The sequence below is a fragment of the Nematostella vectensis genome, chromosome 3, assembly GCF_932526225.1.
Source record: "Nematostella vectensis chromosome 3, jaNemVect1.1, whole genome shotgun sequence".
NCBI classification, from domain to species: domain Eukaryota; kingdom Metazoa; phylum Cnidaria; class Anthozoa; order Actiniaria; family Edwardsiidae; genus Nematostella; species Nematostella vectensis.
The window spans coordinates 1,303,298-1,321,000 of NC_064036.1; the positions used below are offsets into that span (position 1 = coordinate 1,303,298).

The following is a 17,703-nucleotide window of genomic DNA, read 5'->3' on the forward strand; positions in this document are numbered from 1 at the left end:
GAGCGCGCGTGTTCGTTGTTTTGCGTCTCTGGTAATCACAACAAAGACCGTAAACATTGTACACAGGATTAGCTGAGAGGGGAGTGGAGGTGTTGCGCAGCGGGAGAGCTTTACCCAGTTTTTTTTTTTATTATTATTTTTATCTCCCGGTTTATGACAAAATATCGATTAGTCGAGTTGTTTTTGAAGTAAAAGTTGAATTTTAGCCACAAAGTTATGCAATTCTTATAGTTTGTATTCAAGTTATGACGTTTTCGAGGTTTTTCGAGAAACTTTAAATGAGCCTTTTCCAGGCGTTTCTTGTAGACCATCCCCCAATACTGAAATGCTTGCAGATATGGACCAATCAAGTTTGACCATATTTTCGTGCAAATTGTTGAGAAATTGGCTCATACTTTGGAGCCGTTTTCGCGCGAGGTTGTAGGTTGTAAATCATGCCGGCCACAAACTTCAAGGCTCATCAGAGAGAATTTTTAGGCGCTCTGTGGTTAGGATACGATGGAATAAAATTCTGGCCTCTCAAAAAGTAGTTGATATTGACGTTCTTGACATCGAACCATTAGTCCAGTCAATCTAGTGTTTTACCAAAAAGTAATTGCAACACAAGTAATTTCGAAAGTGAACATCGCGAAAATTTCGATCAAAGTTTCACCATTTTATCATATTTTATCAAATAAATATAAACTAAGATTGTACAAGCGTAATATCGTTTGAATATATTATTCAGAATATTTGTTATCAAGTTGAATGAATTTCTGGAAAAACAGACTTATTTTACCTATCATCTTTTCTTTCGCTTTACGATAGGGTACCCAACAACAACAAGAGAACAAAAGAAACACACATCTTCGAGCAAAACTCTGTGCTTTGCTAATCTCCCCACCCCACCCCCCTAAAAAAATGTCAATTTATAAGGTAATTTCTATAGCCTCCTCGATGAGTATTAATTGAGTATTTTTAAGTACTTTTAATAAGTTACTTATGACTGTGAAAATCGAAAATGTATTTAGAAAACAGGTATCAAAGACATGTTGTAAATAAAACTTCATAAAGAGGTACCCAATAAGTAAGTAAAGTACTTTACTCAATTAAGCTTACTTTAATACTTAAAATAGAACAAAGGAAAAAAAAATTAAAGCAGCCGCCAGTGTCATGGTTCAAAGTTATAAAGAAACATTATTTGAAAAAAAATGGTTGGAAAATTTCACTCAGCATACAACAAAGGCAGGAATTGTCTCTCTTACTCGTATAGGTACATAAGAGAAACGTAACTTTTTCGTCGTATGGCCGTCATCTTGTTTGATGCTCGTTTCCGAAGTTGTTCGAAAGTTGTTCGGTATGACCGCTGGGAGGCCGCGGACTCAACCACAATTTACGTCCGTGGGAAATTGCTTCCCTCCAAAAGCATATGATCGAGTTACCGAGGATTCTATTATAACATTGGTATTTCTGTGGTTGAAAATAGGGGAGAGCTAGGCACTAGTGAGGTCGCAAAACACACACTATGGGCTGGGAGGGTTAGGGTTTGGGGTTTGGTCATCGTGGTCGAGCATGTGGACCGCAAGATATACGTTTCAAAACAAGGTATGCTTAGGGTAGCAAATGGTTTTCCAATTTCCTGCTTGAATACTTGTTTTCTCGATTTTTGTTTTCATTTCTTCGTTTTTTAATTTCAAAATTCGCGATACACAATACGCAGTCTCCTACGGCACTTACACGTCTTCCTCTTCCTAGTGCTTGAGTTGTTTGCGTGAAAAAGGTGCTACGAGAAATACTAATGTAGGACAAAAAAGCATTTTATCTTCTCTTATCCATTCTTCCTTTGGTTATGCAAGCTGCTTCAATTTCACAATTGAATTGCGTATACCACACGCCTGCCTACACATTAATCCTATTTCTCAGGGAGCCAATGATTGAACCACCACTTGGAAATGTGGTGAACGAAATTGAACATTCCGCTGGTTTAAAAGCTTATTCGGGTTCTATTTCAAGTGACCTTTTTTTCTTCAAAAGTACAATTGGTGGCCTTTTTTCAGTCGAAAAAGGCGAGGACTGAATCGCATGAATCGTAAAAAAAAATAATAACACGTACGTCATTTCCTTTGTAATCGGAAAAGGATATTTTCTCTCGTAACTAGTCACGGGATAACAAGGATCAAGGAAAGGAGAGCAAGCCAAGAGCAAGGTTAATACAGCGCGTCCCCAGTCAGTCTGATCCACTCGAGGAACAACTCATCGCATTCTTCGCCACTAGAAGTATCACATCAAGTATTATTGGGGTCTCATACCTCGCGCACTTGGCGGATTAATAACTCCCCGGATGACACAACGCTTACAGTCGAGCAATACAAGTAAATACTCATAAGTGCTTTGTATATTAAGGAGTTTATTGTCCTAAAACACATCGCCAATATGCTTACACAAAGCCTTTAAATTACGAGAGATCGCGGGATCGCATCAAACAGTGGAAGCGCTGAGAAAAAGTCTGAATACAATGGCGGCGATGCAGACATTCAATGACAGCGCTGAAATAATAACGTCTATGAACTTCACAGTGCCCCCAAGAATCACCGCATTCGCCGAGGAGCCTCGCGCGGTTTTTATCTTACGACTAGTGGTGGGCTGTGTAATCGCTATCACAGGCTTCGTTTGCAATGCCATTGTGATAGTACACATAACTCGGCGGTGCCGAAGACTTTCTCTGGTGGAATTCTACATTCGCAACCTCGCAGTTGCCGACTTGGGGATCTTGTGCGGGAGCTATCCGATAGCTGTGATCCGTGAACAGTTCCATGGCGCTTGGCCCCTGGGGGAAGTTATGTGCTACTATGGGTACCCCCTGACAGAAGTGTTTTATGCCGTCTCTGTGTGGTCTATTACTGCCATTGCAGCTGAGAGGTATCAGCTCGTCAGAAAGAACTTCCAAAAAGTCTCTCATAAGCGGTCCTCAAGTAAGACAAGGCAAGGCACATAAGAGAAACTCTAAAACTAAGATGCTTTTTCATAGTATAGCCTTTAGCCCATCAAGGGTCTCGAAGGGAGAAAGGGGCAGGAGGGCTTAATCCCATTTTCCTTGGCGCCTTTGGTTGTGAAGTTATATGTCTAGTCGTAGCCGCTTAGCTACAAGAGGTTTTGTTTCATAGGCAAGCTCCAATTTGAAGCTAGAGCATTCTGCTAAGGATGCGCAACGTCAACAGCGTCAAGAGAAGGCTTTCTTAGTGAATAAAATGAGCCCGTCGCCCCAAATAAAACCAAACAAAGCACACTTATTTGATATGGGGAGTATTTTGTGCTGCTATTAGGTATATATTTGAGTAGCCTTGTTATACTTCCCTTACTAAATGTCTCTCATTCCATTCAAGATGGCGCAACACGTTTATCATATGGCTGGGTTCCTTCTCCCTGACGTCACTTCCGCTCTTTTTTATCATGGACTACAAGAACACTTCCGGTGAGGGGGGCACCTGTAAGTTCTCGTGGCCCTCCGGCATGCACCACGTGTACGTGGTCTCCCTTACGATCCTTCAGTACATCCTCCCAATGGGGATCATATCATTTACTTACCTCCACATCGCCAAGGAGATCAAAACAAGCAGCAAGTTCCATCGGCGAACAATACGAACGTCAGATATCAAGAAATCATGGGGTATACAGAAGTTTGACTCCCACGAAGAGCGCAGGTTGAAGGAGAACAAGCGCGCACGCAAGCTGTTGACGCCGCTAGTGCTCGTATTCGCCGTGACTATGTTCCCGCTAAACACGCTTCGTTTGGTTGTACTGCTATGGCAAGCAGCCACGGAATGGACATATTTCCTTATCGTTTATAATCTCTCGGTTTTTGGGATTGTCGTGAATTCCGCCGCAGACCCGATCATTTATTCGATTGTGTCTAAGGAGTTTGATTTTAAGGTTTGTTGGCACTGGCTGCGTTTGTGTTCGCAGCGCATGCGCATGAGGAAAAGCTGGAACAATAAGGAGGAGGAGACGAGCGGCCTGGCGACAACTCCTGAGACACCCGAGAAAGGAGATTTTTTGAATAATTCCTTCTGAGGCAGGCCGCTAAAATAAGATAGTCAAAGATTACCCTTTTAAGGATGGACCATTTGACTCAGGCCCTTAAATAATGAGCATACAATGACTGGCAGAAAAAATCACCAAATCCTACGGGGAAAAAATCGAGCAGCAAGACTGTCCAAGAAAAAATTAGGGCACTCAATCCCTTCAAATATCAAATAGTCCGTCCCTTATAGACAGATTACAATAACTAGGTGGGAACTAAATCAACAATAACTAGGTGGGAACTAAATCAACAATAACTAGGTGGGAACTAAATCAACAATAACTAGGTGGGAACTAAATCAACAATAACTGGGTGGGAACTAAATCAACAATAACTAGGTGGGAACTAAATCAACAATAACTGGGTGGGAACTACATCAACAATAACTAGGTGGGAACTAAATCAACAATAACTAGGTGGGAACTAAGTCAACAATAACTAGGTGGGAACTAAATCAACAATAACTAGGTGGGAACTAAATCAACAATAACTAGGTGGGAACTAAATCAACAATAACTAGGTGGGAACTAAATCAACAATAACTAGGTGGGAACTAAATCAACAATAACTGGGTGGGAACTAAATCAACAATAACTAGGTGGGAACTAAATCAACAATAACTGGGTGGGAACTACATCAACAATAACTAGGTGGGAACTAAATCAACAATAACTAGGTGGGAACTAAGTCAACAATAACTAGGTGGGAACTAAATCAACAATAACTAGGTGGGAACTAAATCAACAATAACTAGGTGGGAACTAAATCAACAATAACTAGGTGGGAACTAAATCAACAATAACTAGATAGGAACTAAATCAACAATAACTAGGTGGGAACTAAATCAACAATAACTAGGTGGGAACTAAATCAACAAAAGGTTGAAAAGGTGCAACAAAGACTCCGACGAAGGGCTAACGCTCGTCAGTTTTCATGGAGGCGTGAAATATACCATTTCAACCTTGCGTTCACCTATGGTTTACATGTGTTTGGAGCTTATGTTTTTCAGTAACAAGTGTTTATGATGTGTAATGTTGGTTGATGCAAGCTATCATAATCATGAGAAATCAAATTAGAAATAAGAAAATGCTCGATTTTCTACGTATAAAGCCTAAGCTCGATTCAAATCAAAATCAAATGCACCAAAACGAGAATGTTTAATGTCGTTCGAAATAAAACCCAGCGTAATCTGAGGCGTTAGCCTTTAAAGGTGGGAAGGGAGCCCAGTTGAGTGTAAACAGGGATAAAGGGTGCGCGGACATAGATGGAAAAAGGATTTTAGGGGGGTTATGAGGGGCGGGAGTGCGCGCTTGTAGCCAAGAGATCCGCTGCCACGTGACCCCTGTCACCCTCCCCACCCCCTCGCGCGCACACCTTCAAGGCACGTGCTTCTGTCTGATAAACACAGGCGGTGACTACATGTGCAAACTGCGTACTTCACACAGTGCTGCTGGTGGAACAAGCCAGCAAGAGCCAGATGACTTTCGCCCGTTGTTAGTCACGGTTGTCACTCGAGTTGCTATAGGAGTGTATCCAGGGCTTGCTAGGCGAGGGCGGTATTCAGAAATGTGTAAAATGTGACGATTTTTAAGAAAAGACCGCGCTTTTGGCGGCCGAAGGGTTGTGTGCCGTCAGTGTTTTGACACAAACTATTAATACCTTTCATCGTTTCGCTTTTTTGGTGATAAAGATGTGTGGCTCACTTCCCACAAGGCCCAGCGGGTTTCCATGGACGACAAGCTAAAAGGTTTACCTATCAAAACTACGCACAGTTGGCGATAATAAATGACAAATAAAACTGGTCTAGCGCGCTTGTGTAATTTATTTCCTAACTCTTACTCTAAGCTAGCATGTGCAGAACACGACATTCACCAATGAAGTCATAGCTCTTCAAAATTGGTCTGATTTTTTTTACAAAAAAGGGTTCTCGAGATACAGACAGGGGGATATCCAGCCCATCGAAGAACTCGTGCCACGGAGCGACTCACGCCTTCATATAAAATAATAGACAGCACGGCAGGCTAAGCATGTCCTTTCATACAATCAGCCTTAGGTACTGTTCTAAGGACATTCCTTTCCTCGTAACAAAACAAAAGCACTGCAAGTAAAAAGACACCCCGTAAGCCTGGCATATCCGATATTTCAAGAAAAATTAGAAGTATAAAAATGACCGTGATCTAGTGTGAAAAGGTAATATCCGGGCTAGGCTTAGCTCGCTTGATCTAAAGCACTAATTGCTTATACACTTGTAAGTAAGAGGTCGCACTGCGGTCACTCAAAATTGTAATCATAATTAGAAAACATATCTAATAACATCCAAACACGTATAGCGAAAATGCTAAAAGATTGGGTGTGACTTGAATGTAGTTTAAAATAGGGTGGCGTTTGTTGCTTTCCTGTTTTCTTTGATTTATTTTTAGAGACTTTATTCGACTGAAGATCGCTTTTAAATTGAGCTTAAATGTTGTCGTCGGCCGTGATGTTTTGCCTGGTCGGGCGCTAACAGATCAGTCGCTAATCGATCCCTGACGTAGACCAAGCAGCACCACTTGTGGGTTTCACTGTCTCAAATTCTTTTTTCGAAATGCTTCAGGCGGATAGAAACCTCATCGATTAGCTTTAGAGAATTGTCTACAAAAACAAAGCTTTTCCTGATTATAAAGACTATATGACACTAAGGTCTTAAAAAGTGTAGCCGGCCGAAAGCATTAATGTTTTATGCCCTAACCGCAGTATAAGGTAAACCTATATTTTAAATGGATTTTGCTAGGTAATTGTCGAAGTTATTTCGGCTGAGAAACTAATGGTTTTTAATTTAACCCCTCGTGTTTGAAGTTCCGGGCTTTATTGCATTATTACAGGACTTGGTCTCACTTCTCGAATGCATCACGAATTTAGCAGGAGCGTTTGGTGACAACCTTTATCTGTTTGGACACTAAACTCAGGCACCCTTTGCCTCTTGGCAATATAGAACCATTCCTTCACAACAAGAAGATAATTGGATCGAGGTTAGTACAGTTTTTCCTCTTTAGTCTATTTTTTTCGTATTTGCGTGTTAAACTGAACGTTTATATGAAATTATTTGCACTAGCTCACCTGGATAGCGCTAGTATGTTGTGATCATAAGTTGTTATTAAATATAGATTAATAACTTGTGATATGACCAATTATTTTTGCCGCCACTGTTTCTGCTAGTTTTATTTACTTCGTAGCTAATTTTATTACAATTTCATTTAGTGCTTAATGATTTTCATTTTTCTTTTTTTATTCGACCACTAAGGTGTCAACGCGACCACAATTTAGGAATAATTATAATTTGATCTTTGTAATTTGCCTAAAAACCTCCATCTTCAGGGTTTGCTGGTAGCTTGTCGATAGTTAAGTGTTTATCGGGGCCTTTTGGGGAAACAACTGACAATCTTTGGACACCGTGTATCCTAAACTTTGTTATTAATCACGGAAATGATCACCAACATGCTGCTGACACCCTAGGCAGGCAGCAATAACTTATTATCCCCCCGTCTGTGCACAACGCGTCTCTAAACAACTATTTTGACGCCTGTTGCAGGTGTTTCACGCAAGGGGGCTAGCGCTGCCCCCTCAAACTGCCGAGAACCTTTCGATAAGAGAGCGTTGCTGTTTTGTTGCAAGGTCAAAACTTATTGTTGTGTATCATTTTTATTTTGTATTTTTTGCACAGCGCAAATTGTTTGTATTAAACAATATACGCCTATTGCGTATGTTTTATTCGTTGTTGGTTTTGATTTGGGCGACGTCGTCATGATGATGATATTATACTCCTTATTTTGTCGTGTTAATGTCTACACTGACTAGCCTGGGCTTTTTTCAGTCATTTAACTGCATTTTGAACGGTCCCCCACCCCCCTTGGCCGTCAAAAAGTGGGTTATTTTTTATTAAAGGAACACATACTATCTTCCTTCCATCTGATACATATATGGGCTGATCAACTAGTCGACCGTTTATAAAAACCCTACACATTGCGATCTTCAGGTGACTTTATCACAACAAACGTGGCAAAGAAAAAGCGGTGTCAATGTGGACCATTGTACCTGAAGTGCAAATGGATAGATTCACTTGGTGATGCTTAAAGTTTGCTCTTCGGGGCATTGGCTGCAATCTTTCCACACATGTTTGTATACTTGCGTTTTCTCATGACCTGTCTACTGGGTTATCATAACTTCTTTTGCGAAATGAAATTTCCTCATTTTGAGACGTTTGGCGAAGTGTATTACTAGTATAAATTTTCTGAAATATCCAATTTTACCAAGATATTTCATTTTTATTTGCCAGCGTAACGCTCTTACCTTTCACCAAATCAAGCGCATGCGTAGAAAGCGCGCGCACGGTCAAATTTTCCCGCCAATGCGTCCGCTAATCAAGCTACAACTTGAGTCAAGGTATGAGAAAATGATATAATTGATTCCTGCTATGTGTGCGTCAGCAAGAATAGATAATAAACCGGTAATAAATGCTCACTTAAAAAAAGCACAAGAAATTCCTCACTTGGCGAATTATCGTTGAACAAAAACATAAGGGTATCGTCTTCACAAGAAAAGTGATCATTAGAAAGGGATCATTAGAAAAGTGACCATTAAAAAAGGCTTCATGCAATGGCACCATTAACTTTTTTTCCCTTTTTTGTCATTTCACCTCCTATTTCTGCAAAGCACAAAGGCATTTGCTTTTAAAGTATCAACAAAAATATATGACTTTTAATGAATATATATAGGCACCACTTAGCTTAAGGTAAAGTTCATAAGCAAACAATCTCCCTCAAACGCCGCAAGGTACATTTTAGAATTACAGGATTCAAAACCGCACATTTAGCATTTCAACAATCTTTTATTTGAGATTAATTGGTATTTTTAAAAGGCAAACAGCTAATAAATAATTAAGTAGCCATATATATCTTTGAAATATATCTTTCAGACATAGGATGCTTTTGCTGCATACGCATATGATACAACATGGCGGGTTTGACACAGAGGTGCGATAACTAAGTAGTTGGTACAATTTAAAGTGTCCTTGGCTGGTTTAATCGACCCCATGCTTCGAGCGTTAGATTTTTTTAGCCGGTTGCTTTACAGACTTATGAATTAGTCTTTTTCTTCTGAACTAGGGGGGGGGGGGGGGGTGCATGGAACAAATGGCTGTGACCCAGGAAACTCGCTAATCCAAACATTGACATATAAGCCCTGAATACGGTCAAGTGGAGACGCGATGTGTAGTGCAAAATTTTGCAGTAAAGAGTAGCTGCTTCTTTACCTTTTAAAACGCAATATATTTTAGACGGCTAGCAAATGCAATATAGGGCGTTAGTGTTTAACTGAGAGAATTGTATGCATAAGTCAACTTGCGAATAAAAAATGATACTGATTTTTTCCCCTTCACTATCGGCTGATCTTAATTCAAGGCACCAATCAACGCAGTGAAGATAAAAAGAATTTGAAGTCATTCCCTAGCCCATTTCTCTTCAACGGTCACACTGGCGCGAGAAGGTGCATGTAATTTTTGCCGATCTTGAAGCATTTTCACTCGTGAAGCTTTGTTCAACAGCTGTTTCTCAGCACTTTTGCCTCACGCGGTAACTTCGAGAAATCAGAACCGCGACAAAAGGCTCAGATGGTGTGGGTGCGCCTTGTTCTGGTTGGAATCGAGACTACGACTTAGCTCTTCGGCTAAATAGACGGTATTTATCACAGCTACAATGCACAAATGTCCATCACACATTACTGACGAATGGTGTTTTCCCAAAGGTTTAGTTTGCTTGTAATAGCATTTAGTCTCTTGGTTATTATGCGTATGAGGTTTATTTCTTTGCGGTCGATCGGTAAATATTGAAAAGCATATTTATTATTCTAGAAATCGAACTATTAGTATATAACCCATCAAAGGTTTTTTTGTCGGTGCGGGGATTTTTTTTTTCATTCGTTCCGAAATCTGTACGTTTCTCCGCGATCTCATTGTTGGTTTGAAGTTGTGATAAAAAGACACCCCTGGCGAAGGAGCCAATCGCACTGCCCTAATGACAGGATGTTTTTGTGCACACCGCGCGCTAGAACTCTTACTGAAAGCCGACCTTACTTTTCTCCTAACCAGATGAAACTCGATGGTCTCGTTCCCATGTATGGATTAACGACGGTTAACCGCTCGCTAAGCTTAAGTAACCCCTCAGTTACATTAATTATCTATTTATCGATAACAAGCACTGTTGGAGGTAGTTTTAAAAGATTTTCTTAAGAAAACCGCTTAGCATTTTCAGAAAGGGTATCTTTAGAGACCATTTTTTCACCATTAAGAGATCCGCATCGAAAAGGGAGAGCTTTTTTCTTTCCTTTAATTCCTTTTAATTTCCTATAATTATGGTTTGCGCTATTTGTTTTAGAAAATATGCTATTAACGTTTTATTTGTAAACATAATGTAATAATGGATACGGTCAAGCTGACTTTAATCGCGAAGAACACAGATAAAACAGCCATTTCACGTCAGCGTTCAGTGCACCAACGGACAGGGTGACGAAAATATGATGAAAAGCAGACAGATTTCAAGATTTTTTCCATGGTCTGGCATTCAATGAGACAAGTTTTATTGGCATAAGTGTGAGTTGATATTATTTCTAATTGCAGATTAAAGGGAAGCTTGTGGGGGCTAAAGTGCTGTTCAGATTAAAGGTAAGCTTTCATGTACGGCATATCACCCTGGTAATCTTTCTTCCATGACATTAAATGCCTTATGAACACAATATTTAATCCTTTAAGAAAGCCAATTAGAAATTTGATTAAAACGTTTTTGCTGAAAAAAGGAAATCTTGTAGATTGTGAAAATTTGAGCTTTCTTGTCAAAAAGTTTATCCCACCCACTGCTTATGTGTTCGCGCAGCGGTGAACTATAAACGCTTCCGTTTAGAAAGCATTTAATGGAGTTCTCCCAGCCTTGGTGACTCTTGTTCAATCTAGTTAGTCTGACTCGTCACCTTAGGCTAAAGAGGTGTATCCTCCCTTTTGCCAAAAGTATCGTATGTTGTTTATGTGTGATGTATTGTAGAAGCTATAAAAGCATACAAGTTTTTTTAGAAACCTGTGAACTCTTTTTATTTCGAATCAAACGAGGGTTTTCTGGAAAGGCGCGAAATCAATCGAAGCGCGCGAATGCTCACATGCATTTTTTACAGCTCGTGTTAGTACAACTCCATATCGCAAACACAATCTAGTTTTTTATCGTTATTATTACGTACATCGCTATAGAAAACGCACGTTGCCCTAGTTTCTGTGTTCTCGAAAAGATCATTGTCCGAATCATGTTGTAAAGAACTAGTGAAGGGGGGAATTGACGCCCAAGAAGGCTAAATTAAAGCTGGGTATTTCCAACATTTTCCCCGTCTTGACAACCCCTCAGATGTCGTAGTGTGGAATTATAAAATATCTGGAATATGAAAATTAGTGACACTCACTTTTTTTGCCGCCGCAAGCGCTCAGGAAAGTGTCAAATACACTACCATATGTGCTTTTAATTTCGTGAGATCAAAGTAGTTACATGCGTGATGTAGATAGAGGCTTGTATGATGTGTCAATCTGCCACCGCAAGACACGAGGGTTGACAGATACAAAGCCCACATTTCACAAAATTCCATTTAGAGGAAGAAGCGTTAGAAAATGCTTTACGGCCCAGACAAAAACATAATATTAATATATATATCATAAAATGAGATTTGTGAAACGAAAACAAGATTGCGAAATTTGTGAAAATAAAAGAATTGTGAAATTTGTGAAAAGAACGAGATATGCTTCATTTTTACATAATTCTTTTTGGGATATTGAGCCTAAAAATGTGGTCCATAGACATAAGAGGCGCGTAGTTACGGGTGCGCATGGGCCGACTAGTAAGTTGGTCGTTTAATATTGAAGGATCTTCAAAATAAAATACTTTTCCCATACCTGGCCACGTGCCTGAATAATCGGTACGCATAAGTAGCGCAGTTCGCTCTGACAACGTTTAACGAAATCGATGCATACTATCCTCATATTTTGCTACACTACTAAACCTATGAAGTTGAGCTCATTCGAATAAGGTGGCCTCAATATTTGTTCAACTGAAAATATATGGACTTACGTCGGGGCGGGGAGACTGTGCTAAAGTGGCCAAACGAGGCGCGAGTTTTGATGCAAGGTGGCTGTTTTGAGCTCCTGGACGATTTTCGACAATCCATTGAGGAGCTGCTCACAAACACTAGCGGAAAAAAAAGCTAAAAAATTATGTTAAATGAAATAAATCGTCTCCAAAATAAAAATAAAAGAATTCTAACTTCCCTATCCTTCCAGAATCTACCATGACTAATAGAAGCAACGTGACCGGGACTCCTGGGGTGGCAGCTGAGACCTACAGCCTACCGGAAGTGTTCGCTTGGGGATTCGCATTCGGCGTGGAAGCGTTCTTGATCGTTTGCGGCAATATCGTCACCATCTCGACATTTATCAGCACCAAGAGACTACGGCGGCAGAGCACAATCTTACTCATCAACCTTGCGACCGCTGACCTGTGTGTTGGCGCCTTGGCGGTTCCTCTCTTCATCTACGTTTTTGTGTCGTACTACTGGCGCGGTCACGTGACAACTACTGCCGACAAGCTCCATCGCATCGTCGATAGCACAAGCGGGTACGCGTCTCTCTTTTCCCTGGTGTTGGTCTCCTTAGAGCGCGTGCGCGTCATAGTATGGCCGCTGCACAACAGAATGACGACTCGCCGGTGTTGTCTATTTTCCGTGGCGGTCACGTGGATGGTAGCTTTGCTGATGCCGTTATTGGATCTCGCGGCCGTTTACACTCGCATGCCCGGCTCCGTCTATGTAGCAGTACCTTTGGTTGGCGTGTCACTTATTGTCATGTGCGTCGCGTATGCTGTTATCTGGGTTCAGGTGAGTACTGAGGGGGAGGAGGAGGATGAGGAGGGTGTGTGTACTGAGGGAGAGGGGGTGTGTGTCATTTATTGTCATATGCGTCGCATATGCTGTCGTCTGGGTTTAGTCCAGTACTGAGGGGGAGGGTGTGTGTCACTTATTGTCGTGCGATGCGTCGCGAATGCTTTCAATGGGGTCCAGTCCAGTACTGAGGGGGAGGGTGTGTGTCACTTATTGTCGTGCGATGCGTCGCGAATGCTTTCAACGGGGTCCAGTCCAGTACTAAGGGGGAGGGGGTGTGTCACTTATTGTCGTGCGATGCGTCGCGTATGCTGTCATATGGGTTCGGGTGAATACTGAGGGGAAGGGGGCGAGTTATTGGGTCCGATAAGGGGAGTAAGGCTCCATCTTGCCTTCCGGGATGATTTTGAGGACATACCGAGGTTTTGTCAAGATATAATATCTGCATCTGTTTTTTAATATCAGCAGGAAAAGAGAGCAATAGATATGTCCCTAAGCTCACGCATCGTATAAGCGGCTTTATATTTTGTACCTAAATCATATTTTTTGTTTAAAACACAGGCCTTCTATTAAAACAAAAACACTCAGGGTTGAAGAAAAATAAAATGTTTTTAAAAATTGATACAATGGGGTCCGCTTTTGACAAGATTCGCAAAAGACTGAAGCGGATTGAAATGCCGCAATCCTAGTAGTCAGGCGTGCTCTTAAACCTCTACAAGATATCTACAAGATACACGGCGGTTTCGCCGCGCTGCTTTATCGATGAACGTGCCTGCTTTAGCGGATTTACCGACCGCTAGTGCTGACGCATGAAAGTCCGCTTTTGAACAAGTAAATCGTGAATATAATCAGCAAACGCTCTCACACGATTGGCCTAACGATCTGCGGGTAATCGCATCAACATCTTTTCCGCTTCTTTCGTTACACACGGCTCTATATGTTAATAATAAAAACCCGCCCGAGCATCCAAAGATTTGCCATTGATTTTACGTGCCTTGACTGCTGAACGTCATTATTTATATCAGGTCGTTCCACGTGGCGCCTAATTCTATTTGCATCAAAGCATCTTTCTTGTACTTAATAACGCATACCATACATCAACTAATCAGCCAGTCTATCAATGGGGATCAGCCTGGACATTGAGTGGCCTAAGCTGATTTCAAGAAAAGCTGATTTCGGTTACTACCTTTAATAAATGCCAGTTTATCGTGCTAATCTCCGCTTATTTTGGCTTCTTTTGAATTTCATTGTTGTCGCTTTTAAAGACTTCCATCCAGTAAGTAGTTATTTTGGCGATTCTTAAAAGCCTCCTCATACTTTCTTTCTGCGCTTTCTAAAAGAGCTGAGTTATGATAACTCAGCCAGTAATTTCCGATAACCTATGATGACACTAAGCTACGGAAATCAACCCGCTATCGAACAAGAACCAGGCTACCAGCCAGGGGAGGCTCAAAAACAGCCTTTTGAAGGATCGCAAAATCTTTATTAGATTTATGCAATAATCAATGGCTGGACACCTCCCTTTAGCAAATCCTGGCTACGCACCTGTGCACTAAACTTTGATTGCGAAGGGTGATTTCTTTATTGTGTATCTCTCAAGTAAGCAATGACAGAGTACAGAATACAGAATAATGAATGTTGTGGCCCTTTGATAATAAGTCAGTGGGTCTTTAATGTTAAGAAAGAAGGTTCAACAGCCCCACTGATTTTTTTTCATTTCACTGCTTGCAGGTGAAGTATAAGCGGCAAAAGATGCACAAGAGACGATCTCTCGAGTTTGAGCGAGCCTTTGCGGTAACCCTGTGCATCGTAACAGTGACGTCAGTGGTCACGTGGTTGCCGTATCAGGTGATCTTATTCGCTGAGACGCTGTGTCGAAACTCGGGCTGTCCCTTCGTCTCCAACAACGTGTTGAACATTAGCAAACTTCTCCACTTCGGCAACAGTCTCGTGAATCCCATAATCTACAGTCTAAGGTTCCCAGAATTTCGCAAGGCCGCGGTTCACGTTATGAGCTGGTATCGCGGAAAAAATGAGCCCAGAGGACAGGATGCTGTGCTCATTCAAATGAAGGATGTCGCGAATGATGAGCCCGCGAACAATACTGCCAATACGTCTGTTCGTTGGACGTGGCGCTCGCGGAGCATGCGCGGGTCCAGCAAAAGCAACGGAAGCCCGAGGTTGTGACTATGCTTCTGGCCACACTACGGCATGTGCTTAGCTGGTCAGCGGTCGCAGAGGGGAAAGCAAGAGAAGAGAAGAATATCCCACGTGTGAATGATTGTAGGGAGACATATGTAGCTCTCGCTAAACTTCTGGACAAGGCCGGATATGTCATGCAGAATATGTAGCTTGGCGGTCTCGAGGGGAAAGCTAAAAAGAGGAAATTATGTGTGAATATTAAACGAAGACAATGGGTACCCTGGTGATTCTACTTTTAGCATCCGTTATATTTTGGCCAAAGCCTGGGACATCCTACTTGTCACACAACACCTCTTTGCTCAAGGCTGGGACATCGTACCTGTCACACAACACCCCTTTGCTCAAGGCTGGGACATCCTACTGTCACACAACACCTCTTTGCTCAAGGCTGGGACATCCTACTGTCACACAACACCCCTTTGCTCAAGGCTGGGACATCCTACCTGTCACACAACATCCCTTTGCTCAAGGCTGGGACATCCTACCTGTCACACAACATCCCTTTGCTCAAGGCTGGGACATCCTACCTGTCACACAACATCCCTTTGCTCAAGGCTGGGACATCCTACCTGTCACACAACATCCCTTTGCTCAAGGCTGGGACATCCTACCTGTCACACAACATCCCTTTGCTCAAGGCTGGGACATCCTACTGTCACACAACACCCCTTTGCTCAAGGCTGGGACATCCTACCTGTCACACAACATCCCTTTGCTCAAGGCTGGGACATCCTACCTGTCACACAACATCCCTTTGCTCAAGGCTGGGACATCGTACCTGTCACACAACACCCCTTTGCTCAAGGCTGGGACATCCTACCTGTCACACAACATCCCTTTGCTCAAGGCTGGGACATCGTACCTGTCACACAACACCCCTTTGCTCAAGGCTGGGACATCCTACTGTCACACAACATCCCTTTGCTCAAGGCTGGGACATCCTACTGTCACACAACATCCCTTTGCTCAAGGCTGGGACATCCTACCTGTCACACAACATCCCTTTGCTCAAGCCTGGGACATCCTACTTGTCACACAACATCCCTTTGCCGAAGGCTTGGAGTGAAGTGGGGGTAGGGTAAGAGCAGCTTACCAGTGAAGGTTTATGGGAAGACAATGTATCGCCTGGTGATTCTACTTTTAGTGTCCGCTATGTTTTGGACAAAGCCTGGGGCATCCTACCTGTCACGCAACACCACTTTGCTAGGAGTGAGGAGTTGGGTGGGGAAATGGTAAAAGCAGATCACGTGTGAAGGATGGTAGGAAGACTAATGTATTTCCTGTGGGTTCAATCCACAAAATGTCTACCATATTAGACATATTGGGTGCCATAATTAAACTGAAATGCCACAATCTTACTATTCTGCATAATACGCACATCGGTTAGCATGAAAACGCGCGATAATGGGATGTAGGGCGAGAGGGCTCAAATAAATGCTACAATAAACTGATAAAAGGAAGATATGTATGACTATGGCGCATATCATGTAAAGCGCAAAAGTTGGCACTCATTGATGATGTTCACAAGTAGAGCGAGTTGCCTATTGGGAATATAAAGAATCGTTGATCTACTCTATCGACCGCTTTAAACGAGACGTACATGGGAGTTATCGCAAAATATTGTCTCGTGTTCTTAATCAACGTCTTGCGTGCACTACTTGCGCGAGAACAAAAGCAGTGGCTCCAATGTAGTGGGCTGTAAAATGAATAATTATCACTTGAAAGATAATCCTATGCGTTTATTTGAACGCAGAGATACTTCCATAGTTTAAAAACAGCTAAATAGAATGCTTGATACGCACATCATTATTGATATATGAAACACAAACTGAATAAATACAATACAAACTGGGTGTCAGTGGGTAAATAAAACGTCAACAGTCAGCAATGTGATATTGTAAAATAGCACATGTATTTGCGAGCTAACTAGTATATATGATCACGAATTAAATTATGCTCGATATTCGTAGCGCTATGAATCTTTCAAGGAAACGCCACCTTATTCCCATCGACATTAATAACGTCAAGACTCGTCTTTTATGTTGCACAAGAATCCATTGATACATAAATTTTGCAATCGATTAACATCCAATTCGATCACATGTCAATTGTTTTATTTTTTTTTTATTTTTTTTTATCTCAATTTTTTTGCATTAAAAATTATAAAATATAGTTATTAACTCTAGTCTTGTCGCATAATTCTGAGTATTTCACACCAAGTGTATAAAATGTAAATGGATAGAGTTTGGATATGGAAGCATGCAATGACTTTTTTGATCCTGGCATTTGCTTTTACAAAGTCGAAATCATAATGTTAAATACATGTGGGTATCATTTCACATGATTACCATGTGAAATGACGATGTGAAAATCGTGTAACTGCTGTGAATTGAATAAGCGTTTCTTCTTTTCTCATAATTAAAACAATTAGAAATCATTAATAAATTATGTGAATAAATGCAGGCACTATGGGAAATAAACGGTCAAATATTCACTGGTGAATT

The 17,703-nt window shown here is 41.4% G+C and overlaps 3 protein-coding genes across 6 annotated transcripts; all 3 read left to right on the forward strand.

The window, feature by feature from the left end:
• The first annotated feature begins 1,741 nt into the window (after positions 1 to 1,741).
• On the forward strand, positions 1,742 to 5,253 carry LOC116621135 (neuropeptide Y receptor type 6). The gene is made up of 2 exons (XM_032387106.2): positions 1,742 to 2,961; positions 3,363 to 5,253. The coding sequence occupies exons 1-2, from the start codon at positions 2,495 to 2,497 to the stop codon at positions 4,048 to 4,050; spliced, it is 1,155 nt and encodes a 384-aa protein (XP_032242997.2). The 5' UTR covers positions 1,742 to 2,494; the 3' UTR covers positions 4,051 to 5,253.
• Positions 5,254 to 5,330: 77 nt separating this feature from the next.
• On the forward strand, positions 5,331 to 17,162 carry LOC5516996 (trace amine-associated receptor 8b). 4 transcript variants are annotated; one of them, XM_032387073.2, is made up of 5 exons: positions 5,331 to 6,799; positions 6,922 to 7,068; positions 10,710 to 10,754; positions 12,402 to 12,994; positions 14,729 to 17,162. In XM_032387073.2, the coding sequence occupies exons 4-5, from the start codon at positions 12,410 to 12,412 to the stop codon at positions 15,182 to 15,184; spliced, it is 1,041 nt and encodes a 346-aa protein (XP_032242964.1). In that variant the 5' UTR covers positions 5,331 to 6,799; positions 6,922 to 7,068; positions 10,710 to 10,754; positions 12,402 to 12,409; the 3' UTR covers positions 15,185 to 17,162. The 4 variants fall into 4 exon arrangements, with proteins under 4 accessions (XP_032242964.1, XP_032242963.1, XP_032242966.1 ...); XM_032387072.2 differs by lacking the exons at positions 5,331 to 6,799; positions 6,922 to 7,068 and adding an exon at positions 9,245 to 9,771; XM_032387075.2 differs by lacking the exons at positions 5,331 to 6,799; positions 6,922 to 7,068 and adding an exon at positions 9,824 to 10,245.
• LOC125561294 lies at positions 15,411 to 17,162 on the forward strand. The gene is made up of 2 exons (XM_048725363.1): positions 15,411 to 16,209; positions 16,252 to 17,162. Exons 1-2 carry the CDS (start codon positions 15,411 to 15,413, stop codon positions 16,263 to 16,265), a joined length of 813 nt encoding a protein of 270 aa, XP_048581320.1. The 3' UTR covers positions 16,266 to 17,162.
• Positions 17,163 to 17,703: the final 541 nt, after the last annotated feature.